The following is a 17,237-nucleotide window of genomic DNA, read 5'->3' as shown; positions in this document are numbered from 1 at the left end:
CAATTTTGGCGACCACAAAGGGACATAGGTCTTCTGAGTGCCTGCCAGAGGCACTGTGGCCCTTAGTGGAGTGTGTGCCTTGCCACCAATCCAGAGTGGTTACCTAGACTGAATCTGTCTGGAGGGTCACCTGTCAGGTTCCTGCTTCCCCAGCCTGGAACTCCAGCTTCCTTGGTGCTACTTTCACTTTTGAGAAAAGAAGCAACTCCTGGATCAGAGGTCTTTTGGGTGAGTAAGCTCATTAAAATGCACCTGTGCCTGTCTAATAACCTTGTTGGGATTATAGTTTAGAGCGCCAACCTGGGGAGATTTTTGTTGGGTTAGATTCCCGAACCTTGGGTTAGAGTCCCAAGGCTAAGATCATGGGTTAGAGTCCCATACTAAGGGAGACAATATAAAAGGTTCTAGCCACTGAGGTACTCAAAGGATGGGGTTAGAGTCCCAAACCCTGGGTTAGAGTCCCAGGCCTTTGGTTTCATTGTTTATTTATGTTTGTCTATGTCTGACTGTTTTATTTGTTAGGATTGGCTGATAGCGGTTGGCTCTTGTATGACTGTACCAAAACTTTATTAAACCAGATATGAATGAGGGCCCTCTGACTCAGGAGACCAAAGACATTGCTCCCTGACTAGAAACCTTGCCTTATGGAGGTGTGGGGTTTTTTTTCTCACTTGTCCCTAATATGATTGCCCAAAGGTATTGATACAGGGGTGTATTCTTAATGGAACCAGCCCTGATTACCTTGTTGGGGTGAGAGGGTAAAGGAGAAATGAGGGTGTGTAAAGCAGGAAAATCCTCCATCCCAGAGGAACATACCCTGTTCTTGGGTTAAAGGAATTCTATATAATTGGACACATTTTGGTTTTCCCTTACTGAGAATTTTAACCCTATTTTGCATGAGCCAAACTAACAGGGAGTTAGCATTGAACTGCTTTTAAGTCTCTATGTAAAAGGAAAGTTTGCTTGGAGGAACAAACATTGGTGGTGGTGCTTAAGGCCATGGACTACATACATGGAGGCCTTGGGCTGAATGCATTCCACCTAGAAATAGCCCAGACGTCTAGATTAGCTCGTCTGTGATCTCTGCTTGGGAGGTAAAATGTTTTGGTCATCTACCAGGAAGATTAAACACCAACATGCTCAGAAGGGAAGTGAGGGCTTGTATCTTCCTGAATTCCTCTCTCAAATTCAGCTCTAACTGAGTCTAAGACAGCCTCCTCACTTCACTTTCTTCAAGGTGGTCCAGTCACCTCTTTCACCCTCCTCCTCATCGAGTAAGTTTTCTGAGCTGGCGAGGGAGACAGTCTGGACTTTCACAGGCCCCTCTGCAATAGGCAAGCCTGCCCTTAGCACACAGGGGAAAATTATTAGGAGCCTCTGGCCAAATTGACTACAGTCTTGGAGCTGCCAGGCAGCTTCCTCAGCAGCTGGTAGCATGCGTGACTTTCAAGCCACAGGTCTTAGCAATCACCTCTAATGGAAAGTTTCCAGTGTTCCCTAAGTGAACCCTCACATCCATGCTGGCCATCTTTGACTCCTCATTGGATTCTTGGGGGAATTCATACAGCCAAGTTGTGAATAGTCACTACTTCATATGCTTGCTTCTTTCCAGAAACCAACTAGGAGATGAAATTGGTTCCCAAATTGTACGGTTCTTGCTTTCTCCCTCACACCTCTTGAGGCTGTCTGCTGTTCTGGGAGGGGTGGGGTCGGTAGGAGTCAGGGAAGGCCATTTTCTAGAGGTTTGCAATCCGTAGACTGTTCTCAGCTCTTGGGTTTGAAACCCGGGGCACTGGCTAACTGTTGACTTATGAGTTGCTTGTTTGCACACTCTCTCCAAACGTCCATTCTCAGGGGGGCCAGCTAACCCCTCAGAATCAGCACTAAGGTGGAATCATTGAGGGGGCAAGCCCTGAGTGTGCCCAGGTGCTTCCTACAAAGGAACAAAGTATGCCCTGAGCCCCAGAGTGGCAAACCCTGGTGCTTTCCTTCATCTCCCATGAACGCAAGGGTTTTCCAGGTGCAGCCAGCATTGCATCCCACGGACGTCGAGTCTCTGATAAGACTGACGTCGGGCCCAGTCCATGGAGGCTGGGAAGAGGCAGCAGGCATTTGCTAACGGCAGTTGTTCCAGGCTCTTCCGTGTTTTTGCTGGCCAAGAAGTAAAGTACTTGGAGCACAACGATGGAGGCAGCCCGGTCAGCCAACAACAGAGCTCCTGCTTCACGAAGGGGCTTTTTTTTCCTCCAGAGGATGGACTTCCACATGGAGAAATCTTGGCTGTCCTACCATCAGCTCTGCTTGGCACTGTGAATATCAACTTTCCTCAGATCAAGAGGAAGCAGGTACAAGTCATTTGACTGTTTTCTTCTAACTTATTTTGCAATTTTTTCAGCAGCGTAACCAAATTAGGTCTTTATATCAGAATAAGAATTTGCAGAATAGATGTAAAGTCATGGTTCAGAGGCAAGACCCTCAGGAAAAGCCTGTCTTGCCTGCAGTCAGAGCCTAATGATGATCTCGACTTACTGCATTTGGCTTCGCCTTGGGCGCCCTGTGGCCCTCCCGCCATACGAAGGGGGAAGTCCTGCGTGGCGTGCCAAGACTTCTACCAGCGATCCTCCTACAGCCACAGCCAGCCCTACCCTCATACCCTCCTTACCAGAGAGTCAGAAGGGATCGACTCCCCTCCCAGTACCTGCCAGCGTATTCGATTCAGTCCACGTGGTCCTCTGCCTCAGGCAGGGCAATATCCCTTAAGACAAGTTCCTGCCCATCTAGATGACCAAGGTCAACCCAGAGGGTTGGTATCTGTGCACTCCCCCCTTTTCTACCTCTGATCTATATCACTGGAAAAAAACCATATTTAAAGCCCAGCTTTCTGTACATGCCTGATGCCCCCGTTCCCTTGTTGGGGCAAGATCTACTAACAAAATTAAATGATTTTCTCACCAGACATTAAAGTACTCCCAGATCAAACCTGTGCCCTCTGAGCTGCACTATTACAACTGGGAGACACGTCCTTGAGGAAATTCCACAAAAGGTAAGAGCGGATGTTTGGGCTGCAGGAAGGCCAGGGGGAGTCAAGATGTCTGACTCAATAGTAGTAAAACTCCATCCAGGCACCAAGGCTCCCAATTTAAAGCAATACACTTTAAACAGGCATTCAAAGAAAGGTATAAACCCTCTGATAACCACCTTTCTTAAATGCCAATTAATCGGACCTCGTCAATCCCCGTATAACACTCCAGTCCTGCTGGTACAAAAACCCGGGGCCAGAGATTATCATTTTGTACAGAATTTGAAAGCCATTAACCAAACTGTAGGAGATATACATCCCGTGATGCCAAATCCTTATACTTTGCTTCTAGTAAAACTAAGGAAGCTTCAGACCAAAATGCAACCCTCACTTTAAACTTTCTGGCAGACTGGGGACAAAGTCTCCAGGGGAAAAGCGCAAATTTCTCAACCAACTGTAAAATACCTAGGATTTGAGTTATCAAAAGGAAAAGATCCCTTATTGCTGGATCGAAGGGAAGTGTTAGCTAGGGTAGCTGTACCCACTACCAGAAGGCGATTGCTAGGATTCTTAGGAATGGCTGGGTTTTGTAATATTTGGATTCCTAACTTTGGACTCATGGCCAAACCCCTATATGAGGCTCTTAAAGGAAATGACAATGAGCCATTAAGTGCACTGTGGAATGCCATAAGGCATCTCACACCATACAAATGACTGAAGAAGTCTGTTCTAGCAGTCCTAACCTAACCGATCAGCCTTTAGAAAGTGCAGATATGGATATGTTTATGATCGGGAGCAGCTTCGTGGACTGGGGACTCCAGAAGGCGGGGTACACAGTAGTAACTCCTCAGGAATCTTAGAAGCAGAAGCCCTCCCTCCAGGTACGTCTGCCCAGAAGGCAGAGCTCATGGCCCTCGTAAGAGCCCTGTGCCTCAGAGCTAAGAAAAAGGTAACCATTTATACTGAGTATGGCTTCTCTGTCATGCATGCCCATGGGGCCATGTGGAAAGAGAGACATCTACTAACATCAGGAAGGGAAGAAATTAAACACACATACATTGCCCGGGCCACCAAAAGACTGATATTAATACAGCTAAAGGAAATATTCTGGCTGATCAGGCTACAAAATGGGCAGCCAGAACCCCAAACCCAGGTCCTAAGGCCCTAGCACTCATTCTACTTACTCCTGTTTAAGCTCAGTATTTAGAAATGGATTCAGAGAGAACAGAGTAAGGGGGATTTCATGCTGATTCTCAAGACTTAGAGGGTGATCAGTACCAAACAACCAAACAAGGCTGGATTTATACTGAATAGGGACTAGTGCTCATTTAATGGAAAGAATTACTACTCATCTACATCAAGGAATGCATCATAGGGAGGCAACCTATCATTGTCTGCGACAGTTTATTGTTGGTCCACAGATGCAAAGGACCATTTAAAAGGTAATACAGAATTGCAGGATCTGCGCCAGAAAAATACTAAACCGGGCCACCCACAGTAATAAAAGGGGTGCAAACCCGACAGACAGAACCAGGAAATGACTGGCAAATAGACTTTAATATATGCTGGTATTTGTGGACACCTTCACAGGATGGGTCGAAGCTTTTCCATGTTGGACAGACAAAGCGTCCAAGGTAACAGAGGCCTTACTGAAAGAAATTATCCCTCGTTTGGGGTTGCTTCATTCAATTAAATGACAACAGAGGAGCTTTCATAGCCAAGGTAACTCAAGGGGTGTCTGTGACCCTCGGAATACCATGGAAGTTACATGCTTCACGGAGACCTCAGTCTACGGGAAAGACTGAAAAGATGAATCGTACCTTTAAAGACAATTGCCGAAATATGTAAGGAAATCCACTTAACTTGGGATAAGGTCTTATACCAGTTTCCCTGCTTACGGTAAGGGTAGCCCCTAGAAGTAAGTTCCAGTTGAGCCCTTATGAAATGTTATATGGGAGACACTTCCTGAAGACTAAGTATTATTGTAGTCTTGAAAATGATCATACTATAAAAGAATTAGATACTATAGAATGTGTACAGTCTCTAGGTGTTACTTTATCTGCTATATATAAATATGTTTCTAGTCCATAAATGTTTCCCACAGACATTCCCCTGCACTGTATAATCTCAGGGGATTGGGCCCTCCTTAAAACTTGGAAAAATCAACACCCTGAGAATCAGCTGCAACCTGAGTGGAATGGACAATTCCCAAACAGGGCACACTCTGCATGGACTGAGGAAACAGGAGGACCCAACCATCCTAACACAGGAGGGAAACCCACTACTGATTTTCCCATGCTCATTACACTTGTGAACCCTTAACTGACCTTAAATTACTTCTCCAAAAGAAACAGGAGAAAGAAAAAAAAAAAAAAGAAACAGGAGAGCTAAGGCTCCACCTGGCCGGGAAAAGAAATGCAGACATCTTCAATCTGAGCCCAGATCAGGCCTATATAAATCCAAATTCAATCACTAAAAATGTTAAAAAATAACATATTTTCTTGCATTCCCAAAGACATAAGGTCCATTTTTGAAGGACTGTTAAAATTAGGAGCTATAGTTCTGTGTATCTTAGAGTTAATCCTTTTACTCATCAAATTTTGTACTTGTCTGCATTTTGTTTTAAAAAGGCCTCCCCAGCTCGCATGATGATTGCCAAGACGTAAGAGTTCAAGGTGGGACTCATAAATAGTTACATTTAAGTGCAAAACAATTTCATTCCTCTTATAAAAATCCAAGCCCTTTAATCAGCAGGGAGCAGGTAGGGCGGTCTTGCCCTCTTTCCCTCAAGACTGAGGAGATGTACAAAGAAAAAGGAAACTGAAACAGCATGTAAAACATTGACCAGGCGCTTCCCTGGTGACGCAGTGGTTAAAAACCCGCCTGCCAATGCAGGGGACACGGGTTCGAGCCCTGGTCCGGGAAGATCCCACATGCCGCGGAGCAACTAAGCCCGTGCACCACAACTACTGAGCCTGCGCTCTAGAGCCTGTGAGCCACAACTACTGAGCCCGCGTGCCACAACTACTGAAGCCCACCCACCTAGAGCCCATGCTCCGCCACAAGAGAAGCCACCGCAATGAGAAGCCCATGCACCACAATGAAGAGTAGCCCCCGCTCAACCCAACTAGAGAAAGCAGCAAAGACCCAACGCAGCCAAAAATAAATAAATAAATGTTAAAAAAAAACAACAACAACAACATTGACCAACTTAAACTGGTTTGCCTCAAATAGGTTGTTGATTCATCAGACTTTGAGTTATTTTAAAGACGGCACCGCACATGAGCTAGACAGGAACCCATGTCTCCAGGATGACCCCAGAACAAAGAATCTTCAGTCTACAAACTTAAAGAATAGAAATGTTGCCACCAGAGCCCTTTACAAAGAGAAGAGTCCTTAAATGAGGAAAATCTGGCTTCTAGCAGCTCGAGTAGCTTACGTGGACTGACTTAAGACTAGCCAATCAGCTTATTCCCCCAACCCCTCATATTTCTCCCCAAACCCTGGATCAGGGAGACAGATTTTAGCCCTGCCTCCTGCCTCCTTGTTAGTCAACCTCGAAGTAAAGCTCTTTCATTTCTCAAAAGCCCGTGCCATAGTATTGGGTGCCATGTGCTTCAGGCAGTGAGCCCTTGCTTGGTAACAATAGATTTACTCTCCTTATTTCTGAGGGAAATATTGTATTAAGTTTCAGACATAGGGAGAAATTAGAAGACAGCAAAAGATGGCACTTATGTAAGAAGAAGAAGGGAAACTAACACCCAGCAAGCATCAGGTAATATGCAGGGCACATTGCATGTATGATTTCATCCTCAGTACAGGGTAATACTGATGATAATAATACATATTGTTATTCCTATCTTTTGGAAAAAGAAATAAATGACTTGCAAAGTCATCTGTGTGGTAAATGAGCAAAGTCAGCACACAAACCTGGGTCTGACTCAGATGCTCACACTCTCAACAATACCCGGTGACTTGGACAGAAAGCCTTCCCCCAGCCTCACATTGCTTTCCCATAAAATCATGTTACAAAACGGACCCAGAAGGAATGTTGAAAATAACAATGGCAGTCCTTGTGAAAGGGAGCTCCACGCTTATCCTTCAGAGCCTGCCTTATCCATACCCTTGTCAATACCCTTATCAATATTACTCCTCTATCTTCAGCCTCAGTACTTCTTTTGCTCAGAACCTCCCTTAAGCCCTGCTGGGAGTGATATTGAAGAGTCAATAAATGGCGGGCTCATGTATCAGCCATCAAAAGATGTTGGGAACCCCTCATTCTACCACCACAGTATTTTTAGACTGAAAGCCTCTCTGATGTTCTACGAAGAACAGGATTAAAATGGCTACAACTGCACAGCTTCCAAGCAAAAGCTTCAGAATAAGCTCCCTTTCTCTGTGTAAACAGATGTCCAGCCCTCCCTTCAGCAAAGGACCTTTGTGGGTCATCCTGAGCCCAAAAGAGACGAGGAAATAAATAGCAGATGCTTGTAGCCCTTTGCTCTGTTAGTAGCCTGTTTTTCATGACGCTTTGCACCTTTTTAGGGTGACAAGACACATAAACGACAAGCAAGTTCTCTATGGCCAGGCTGTTTGGAAGGTTTAACTGGGTGGCAATTGTGTATAGTTTACTGTACTTTATGCAAACATAGAGGCTGGTACTCTAGTTCTATAAAGAGAATCTTCTAATTACATCATGGAGGGAAGGAAGGTCAGACAGGATTCTTCAACTTGGAGCACTTTCAACCTTAGGCTCCTGACGAAAGAGGCTGCTGAAGCCAGAATGCGTTTGAAACACACATTTTGTTAGTAGCAATAGTTTCCAAGAAACTGTCATCCAGTTCATTTGCTGTGTTTCAGACAAGCTATTGTCTTCCTCCCAAAAAAGTCTGGGATGTAAGTCTAGGACTTAGTTTTAGAAAAGAGAGAAACACTGAGTCCTCAAAAAGAAAAAACAAGTTTTAGCATGACTCGATACCAAGACCAAGTGTCTCCTGGATCGTGAAATTTCTGTTTAAGGATGTGACAGAAGGAAGCTTCTTGAGATATTTAAAATTAGATCAAGTTGACATCCACTTGACCATAGAAGAAAATATCCAGGTTTTAAAAAGAGTAGCTGGTATTAGAATAATTTTATCCCAACTCCTGCTCCTGTAATTTTTGTCATTATAATCCCAGTTTTTTACTCTTTTTTGAAAAATTTTATTTTATTGAAGTATAGTTTACAATTTGTTAATTTCTACTGTACAGCAAAGTGATTTGATTATATATATACAGATACATTCTTTTTCATATTCTTTTCCATTATGTTTTATCACAGGATATTGAATATAGTTCCCTGTGCTATACAGTAGGACCTTGTTGTTTATCCATTCTATACAGAATAGTTTGCATCTGCTAATCCCAAATTTCCAATCCTTCCCTCCTCCTCCCCCTCCCCCTTGGCAACCACAAACCTGTTCTCTATGTCTGTTAGTCTGTTTCTGTTTTGTAGATAAGTTCATTCATGTCATATTTTAGATTCCACATATAAGTGATATGTGGTATTTGTCTTTCTCGTTCTGACTTGCTCCACTTAGTATGATAATCTCTAGGTCCATCCATGCCGCCGCAAATGGCATTATTTCATTCCTTTTTATGGCTGAGTGGTATTCCATTGTGTATATGTACCACAGCTTCTTTATCCAGTCATCTGTCAATGGACATTTAGGTTGTTGCCATGTCTTGGCTACTGTCAATAGTGCTGCAATGAACATTGGGTGTGTGTATCTTTTCGAATTATGGTTTTCTCTGGATTTATGCCCAGGAGTAGGATTACTGTATCATATGGTAACTCTATTTTTAGTTTTTTGAGGAACCTCCATACTGTTTTCCATTGTGGCTACACCAATTTACCTTCCTATCAACCGTGTTGGAGGGTTCCTTTTTCTCCTCATCCTCTTCAGCATTTGTTACTTGTAGGCTGTTTTTACTTGTAGACTTTTTAATGATGGCCATTATGACCATTGTGAGATGGTACCTCACTGTAGTTTTGATTTGCATTTCTCTAAGAATTAGAGATGTTGAGCATCTTTTCATATGCCTGTTGGCCATCTGTATGTTTTGTTTTGTTTTGTTTTTAGGCTACGCCGGGCAGCATGTGGGATCTTAGCTCCCCAACCAGGGATCAAACCCACGCCCCCTGCATTGGGAAACGCAGAGTCTTAACCACTGGACCGCCAGGGAAGTCCCCATCTGTATGTCTTTTTTGGAGAAATGTCTCTTTAGATCTTCAGCCCATTTTTCGATTGGGTTGTTTTTTGGTTATTGTCTTATTCGAGCTGTTTGTATTTTTTGGAAATTTAGCCCTTGTCAGTTGCATCATTTGCAAATATTTTCTCCCAGTCTGTAGGCTGTCTTTTCATCTTGTCTATTGTTTCCTTTGGCTGTACAAAAGCTTGTAAGTTTGCCTATGTCCAATTTGTTTATTGTTTGCTTTTATTTCTACTGCCTTGGGAGATTGACTTAAGAAAAATTGGTACATAAATCCAGTTTTTAATATCAACCAAGTTAGTTTCAACCAAGTGTAAGTATAAATATAAAAAATACTCCCAATTATAATTGTAAGATGACTGTAAAAATATAAAAGCACCCCAATTTCAGAGATGTTAAAATGGGGGAAGAACAGTGCCTTAGAATGAAGATAAAAGGACACTTAGAAAATAATTTATCGTTCACCCCTAACATTGCTTTACTTCTTTCCAACTAATTTCTAGGTTTCTGTAACGACAAGTTAGAGAAATGTTTCAGCCAGAGGTCACTGTCCTGGCACCCAGGTAGAGATAATCCTTGATCGACAGATTACTTATTTTTAAAATGTGATAAAACTTATGAAGTCATCAACTGATCAGGATTAGTCCCACTGAGGTCTTGCCAGGCACAAGTAGGTTTCAGTGGGGCAAGGACACTTGATGAGGAGAAGACAGTGCCCGGCCTCACCTTTTCATCAACTGTATCTCCATACTCGCCTTCTTCAGCTCTGCTGTCATTTGGAGTTTGCTTATAGTTTCTTGCGCTGCACTGAAAAGAAAAATTTGTTAGTTTGCTTTGTATTGGGCTGTGATCTGAGAAACTAAAAAGAAGAAAGAAGGAGGGAAAAAGGCAATCTGGCCAGAGTGAAAAAACGAACATTTTAAGAGCATCTACAGATCTCTGGTCGTTTTCTCGAAGGAACTCTTCAAAGGCCATTGCGTCTTCTTCAAGCTTTTTTTCTGCTTTCATGAGTTGTCTTTCCTTCATTGTTGTGTGTTTTTCAAACTTTTGAATTGTGTTTCTTTTGGTTGACAGAGCATACTAGGGATATTGAAAACAGAAGTGCATCAAGAACATGATTCCACATTTCTAGCACATTTCAATGGTCTCACAACAAAGGGAAAAATAACTGGCCTGGTCTGTGATCACTTGTATTAGAAATAACAGTATGCCCAGTCTTGGGGCTACAGCCTTCATTGCATGTAGGGGTTTTATTTTCAGGAGAGTTAGAACGGAGACTCATGCCTTTCTTTCACTTTTATAAAGAGGTTCAATGTTGTTCCAAAATGGTTCTGCAGATCAAAATAGCTACGTATCCCCTCAGGCTCTATCCTAAAAAAAGGCGGGGGGGGGTTCCATATCCCTCCAAAGAGCAAGTCTACTTAGTATTATTCAGTGTCCCTCCAATACTTTCTGGGCCTGGGGAAATTGGGCTGTCTGTAGCCACAAAAGCTTTCCTGTAGGAAGTACCATGGGAGAGTCAGGTTCCAGTGATTCCTCCAAGGGGGTAGGGGGGTGGGGGGGTGTTTAACCAGCCTCAGAGCATCCTGTTTAGATCCCCAAATACAACTTTGATAGCTAGCTGCTTTTTTTTTTTTTAGTACATAATATAAGAATCCACTTGGGTTTTTAATGCCATGCATGAAAAATAAAGTATAAACAAAGCCACATATATTATAATATAAATGGATTAGAATATGGAAATGAGATAACTTTAAAGAAACAACAACCAAAAATTAGGTACTCCAAGTTTACAACCCCAAAATATTTTATTTATTACTTTGTTTGCCAAGTAGTTACTGAGTGCCTAGTGTGTGCCAGGTCTGTTTTTTTTTTGCGGTACGCGGGCCTCTCACTGTTGTGGAGCACAGGCTCAGCAGCCATGGCTCATGGGCGCAGCCACTCGGCGGCATGTGGGATCTTCCCGGACCAGGGCACGCACCCGTGTGCCCTGCATCGGCAGGTGGATTCTCAACCACTGCGCCACCAGGGAAGCCCCCTAGGTCTGTTTTAAGTGGTACTGATAGAGCAGTGACCAAAATAAACAGCATTGCTTTTACGAAGTATTCATTCTAGTAGAGCAAGCATGTTGATTAAAGGAGAACAAGTGGTCCAGTGGGCAAGGGCAGGGGGTTAGCCCAGGAAAGCCTCACTGATATGGTGAACGTTAAACAGAGACTGGAAGGAAGTAGGACGCAAAGCATGCAGATATGTGAGGGAGAAGTGTTCCTCCCAGAAGGAAAAGCCTCCTGTGCAAAAGTCCTGAGGCAAGAGCATGATTGGTGTGTCCCAGGAACAGCAAGGAGGCCAGTGTGGCTGGAGCAGAGTGACAGAGTAGAGAGTGGTAGGAATGAGGTCAGAGAGCGAGTGAGCTGGGGACCAGAAAAGTCACCAGAGGTTTTCAGCAAAGGAGGGGCAGGTGTGGAGGACAGGCTGAGTTCAGAGAGCAAACGTGTGAGACCTGTGTTCAGAAGGTCTAACGTAATTCATGCGAGAGCTACTGGCAACACGGACCACAGTGGCAGCAGAGGAGGTCGTGAAAAGTAGTGTGATTACAGATATAGTTGGAAAAAAATATATTCCAAAGGATATTTGGGTGTGGGCTGTAAGAAGGAGGAGTTGAGGATAACTCCAATATTTTGGGCATAAACAACTGGAAAAATGGAATTGCTGTTTACAGAGATAGGGAGCACTGCCTGAGATTCCAATCTGCAGGGGCAGGAAGGGTATAGCAGGGGCAGCTTTGGCAATGCAAAGTTTGAGATACCTATGGAGCATCTAAGTAGAGATGTTAAGAACTACGATTACAGTTTTTGAGTCTGGAGTTGCGTTTGTGAGTCTGGAGTTCGGGAAAGAAGATCAGGCTAGAGAAGTAAACTTGGAAGCTGTTAACAGGGCAGTAGAATTTAAAGCCTCCAGCCTGGAGAAGGGTAGATAGAGCATGGGGTGAGGTGTGAGCCCTGGGCATTCCAGCATTTGGAGATCAGGGTGAAGAGGAACAAGAAAATTATGAAGGAGTGAGCTGCCAGTGCCGTGGAAGAACCAAGACATAGAGAGGCCCAGAAACCAGCTGAAGAAAGTGTTTCAAGGGAGGGTGATCACCTGGGCCAATACCTGCTGGAAGTGAGTAGAGGGAAGACTGTGAAACGACCATTTGAATTTGGCAATGGAAGTGGTGTTGATGGAATGATGAGAACAAAAGCCCTGAATGAAGTGGGTTTAGAAGAGGCTAGATCTTCAAGGTAGGAAAGGCAATGTATCTGGGGCATGAAATAGAAAAATAAAATGTCCAGGTGAAAATTTGGCAGGTATGTGCAGGAAGTCTTCTATTTGGCTAATGGGAGAAAGAAATTATTTTGACTACCTCGAGCATAAATCTGTCTCTCTGGTCATTAATAAATTCATGGACAGTCCTTTTTGTGTCTGCACCTTTAAAGAAAATTGAAATAGACTTAGGTTTGATTCATTATCCCTCAAAGATATTGTATAAAATAAAAGGTATGTAATTAAATTATTGCATACAGTATGTATCTGACTTAAAAAAAAAATACCTTCAGAGAAACCTTTTCCTAACCACTGAAAAATTACTTTAATAATATTAGCTACCATTTATTTTATGCCCATATTCCAGGAACTTCACTAGACTTTTAAAATATATAATTTAATTCTATTAATAACCCCAGTAAGGTTCTTATTACTATCCCCATTCTGTATGTGAGGTCCTGAAGCTCAGAGATGTCAAGATGCTTGCCCAAGACTGCACAGCTAACAAGTGGCAGAAAGGTATCGTCCCTGGCATCACCGTGTTGCCCAGCATTTGCCTGTTTTTCATACAAGTACAGTGCAGAATATGCACCTCCAAGAGCTTCTAAATAAGTTAACATGGCTTCCTTCTTCTACATTAATTATTGAATTCAAAGTCCTTTCCTAAGTGATTTTCTTGTTCTCCGAAGATTTTTTTGTTTTCCACAATTTGGGAAAGTACATGGATTCTGGGAGCCAAAGAAATTTTTTTTTTTAGTTACCACAGCAAATGCTGGGCACTCCATGTGTGTTCATCCTTCCTTCCTTTTAATTTTCAATTTAAAAATTTGGACAAGACACATTTTGGGGAAGATTTTGTGACTCCATCATCGTACCATTAACCACTTTAACCTCATTAGCTTCAAACTGCTATCAATCTCATTTATAGACACTTCTTGATCTGATGAGTAAGAAACGCCCATGACATTTTGATGACCAGATTGCCCTCATTCATAGAGCAATAATGAATAGCTTGTACTATTTTAACAGGTTGACTTCAAAGAACATTAAAACAGGTTATGGTTTTTTCAACAACAGGCAAACTTGCTTAATTCTATGAGCTTCCCGATTCTGGATGTAAGAGTTTCACGGCCTGAACAGTCAAGGCTCCACTTTAGAAAGTTTCTGTATTTCTACATCTGAAATGAGATGAGTGTAAAAGGTAGAACTGAGTGTAAAAGGCAGAGCTAATAGCTCTAATACTGTATCATTTTGGCCATGACCTTCCTCCTTAGAGCCACGAAAATGAGTCATAGTCTATTTCTTTTCGCAGCTGCTGAACTTCCCTGACCAGGGATGGAACCCGCGTCCCCTGCAGTGGAAGCATGGAGTCTTAACCACTGGACCACCAGGGAAGCCCAAGTCTACTTCTTGGAAAAGGTATGTTTTCTTATTTAAAATAGATTTTCTCCCAACTCTCAACCCCCATTTACAAAGACCCCCTACCATATTATGAGACTGCATAGTTTGTTTTTCTCACCTCCAGAAAAGCCCCCAAACCTAACATTAACAGTAAATATTCAAAACAATATTCTTAATCAAACAGTAATTTAACCTTACCTTCTGTTAATCTGAGAATAAGAGTGAGATCTAGCCCCAGTTTTTCAGTTGAGGTACCACCTGTGTCAGCGAAGATTCCTATTTTGCCCAGGTATGAACGATTCTTCATCCGGGATGAAAAAGTAGACTTTTGGTACATTTTCATGCTGCGGTTCATAAATTTTTCCTGCCCAAGCGAAAAAGTTTAACAGAATTTCTAATATACGAAAATAATGTTGTGTTAAAATAGTGATCGTATATAAAATTATCATCTGCAGCAAGCCCTTTTCTCATTACTAATTCCTTAAACAAGCAACTTCAAGTTCTTTTGTCTGAAGGATTGTGCCAGTTTTCAATTCCTTCTCATATGAAGCTGAGCACAAAGATAGGAACATTCAACCTTGATTAAACATAAACTTCACAAACAGGAGACTGGAAAGTGTTCTGGTTTTATTTTCACGATCTCGTCTTGCTCAAAATGCAGGTCTCTTGGAGATTCCACCGATTTGAAAGGATTGGTTCTGTGGAACTGAAAACTTGAGAGCAAATGGATCTCCCCAGTAGACATTAAAAAAAATATCAGGCTTCCCACTTCTTGAATCTTTTCTCAATATCGGATACTTTCAAACTATAGAACACGTGCAGAAATCCATGACCTCACAGCTGAATTGGTTAGTAAGCATTTCTAGATTTTTTCCCCTCATTCTAATTAGGATTTAAAAAATTTTTTGTAATCAACCTTTACTTCTAGTGATAAGCAAAGCAAACCTCATGAAATCCGAACCATGGATCTGCTTCTGTACTTGTATGACCCTGAGAGTGAGTGCCTTACTTGCCACACCTTCGTCCCAGCCCACTGATCTTGTCTTTATTTAAAATTTTGATATTTTATTCATCATGGATTTTTTTGCATTAATTTTAATTTCTTACAATAGTGAATTAAAATGTTGCTTATTCTGATTGCTGAGTTTTTGCCTCCCCCTTAAATTTTGCACCCAAGGCAAGTACCTCACTTGCCTCACGCTAATCCTTGTCCAGACTTTTATATATATTTTTTGTATCATTCAAATTTCTCAATGAGCTTATGTAATTTTTACAATGAAAAAAATAGCAATGATGTTTTCATTTGAGGGAAAAAGGGTATTCAGGAGTTTATATAAAAGGGTGTGCTCACAACAGGAACAATGGGACAAAACATCCTATCTCAGGCTGCCCGTTTAAATATTTTTGTTTTAATTAATTAATTAATTTTTGGCTGTGTTGTGTCTTCGTTGCTGCACACGGGCTTTCTCTAATTGCAGTGAGTGGGGGCTACTCTTCGTTTCGGTGCGCGGGCTTCTCGTTGCGGTGGCTTCTCTTGTTGTGGGGCATGGGCTCTAGGTGAGTGGGCTTAAGTAGTTGTGGCACATGGGCTCAGTAGTTGTGGCTCCGGGGCTCCAGAGCACAGGCTCAGTAGTTGTGGCACACGGGCTTAATTGCTCCGTGGCATGTGGGATCTTCCTGGACCAGGGCTTGAACCCGTGTCCCCTGCATTGGCAGGCGGATTCTTAACCACTGAGCCACCAGGGAAGTCCTGCCCATTTAAATATTGACATAAGCCTCCGTAATCTCAACGAGTCACATTTAAGACCAAATGTCCCAGCAGCACTGTAGCAGATGATCAGGAATGCAGACTTTGGAGTGGACAAATCTGATTTTGAATCTTGATTTGGTATTTACAGATATGTAAGCAAGTTCATTTAACATTCAAAATATATTTCTGCCTACAGTGTGTCATTCACGGTTCTAGGTGCTGGAGAGAGGGCAATTTTTTTTAAAAAGAACAACAACAAAAAAAGACAAAAACCATTGTTTTCATGGAGCCTACATTTTAATCCCTTAGCATCTCTGAGCCTCAGTGTCCTTCCATAAAATGGGAATAACAGTTCCACCTCTTAAGGCTTTCATGAGGATTCAATGAGGTTGTACATAAACAACCAAGCAGGATGCCTAGAATACGGATGAATTCAGTAGATGGGAGCTACCAGGTGCAAATCATTACTGCAGATGATCAGGAATGCAGACTTTGGAGTAGACAAATCTGATTTTGAATCTTGATTTGGTACTTACAGATATGTAAGCAAGTTCATTTAACATTCAAAATATATTTCTGCCTACAGTGTGTCATTCACGGTTCTAGGTGCTGGAGAGAGGGCAATTTTTTTTAAAAAGAACAACAACAAAAAAAGACAAAAACCATTGTTTTCATGGAGCCTACATTTTAATCCCTTAGCATCTCTGAGCCTCAGTGTCCTTCCATAAAATGGGAATAACAGTTCCACCTCTTAAGGCTTTCATGAGGATTCAATGAGGTTGTACATAAACAACCAAGCAGGATGCCTAGAATACGGGATGAATTCAGTAAATGGGAGCTACCAGGTGCAAATCATTAGTTATTAGCCTGTGATTTTACTTCTAGTGACTATAAACACAAAGATGAGCAGGAGGAAAAAAAATATGTTAAAGCGTATAAAAGAGAAAATATTAATAAAAACCTACAACATTGATACTATACTTTTCCAGATTACTGAAGTTTTTTCACAGGCATTAGGTTCATTCTGACAGGTAGAAAAGCAAGCTTGGTGAAAAATTGATAACACTCTGTTGGGTTGATGTATTTGGAATTTGGATGGCTAATACTAAAGATTTGCAGGAGATTTTCTTAAATTTATGCTCAGCACTCATCCCCACCCTTAAGATTCTGCTCACCTCTTTCTTGTCACATTTCCCCCTCTTCAATCCTTCTATTTAAATTCACTCCCTTCCTCATCCCTACTCTCATTCCCTTTATCCTCAAAGTCTGTCTGCAATAAACACCTTTATCCATAGGTTCTGGCACTTTTTCACTCATAGAAAAACTGGAAGTTCTCATTCCTCTAAGCCAACTGCTAATAGCAGATGTCTGCTCTTACTTCATCTCTTGAGTAATTCATAGCACACGTAAAGAGAATCAGTGGTCTCTAGAAGTTGTTATACTTCTATATTTCCATATGTATTAATCCCCCTATTGATTAATGAAGGGCTGGTGATGACCATAAAGGAGAAG

General features: G+C 42.1%; 1 protein-coding gene across 1 annotated transcript in view; it reads right to left on the bottom strand.

Moving 5' to 3' along the window:
- CCDC38 (coiled-coil domain containing 38) overlaps positions 1-17,237 on the bottom strand; it is a 40,631-nt gene that overhangs the window by 18,764 nt on the left and 4,630 nt on the right. The window contains exons 2-5 of the mRNA XM_024754376.1: positions 14,174-14,339; positions 12,675-12,739; positions 10,188-10,351; positions 9,998-10,078 (exon numbers count right to left, since the gene is read on the bottom strand). Coding sequence (XP_024610144.1) covers positions 9,998-10,078; positions 10,188-10,351; positions 12,675-12,739; positions 14,174-14,339 — 476 coding nt within the window. The remainder of the gene's footprint in view (positions 1-9,997; positions 10,079-10,187; positions 10,352-12,674; positions 12,740-14,173; positions 14,340-17,237) is intronic.

Source organism: Neophocaena asiaeorientalis, unplaced genomic scaffold, assembly GCF_003031525.2.
Source record: "Neophocaena asiaeorientalis asiaeorientalis breed wild unplaced genomic scaffold, Neophocaena_asiaeorientalis_V1.1 scaffold92, whole genome shotgun sequence".
Taxonomy (NCBI): Eukaryota; Metazoa; Chordata; class Mammalia; order Artiodactyla; family Phocoenidae; genus Neophocaena; species Neophocaena asiaeorientalis.
This window is presented reverse-complemented; position numbering and strand designations above follow the sequence as displayed.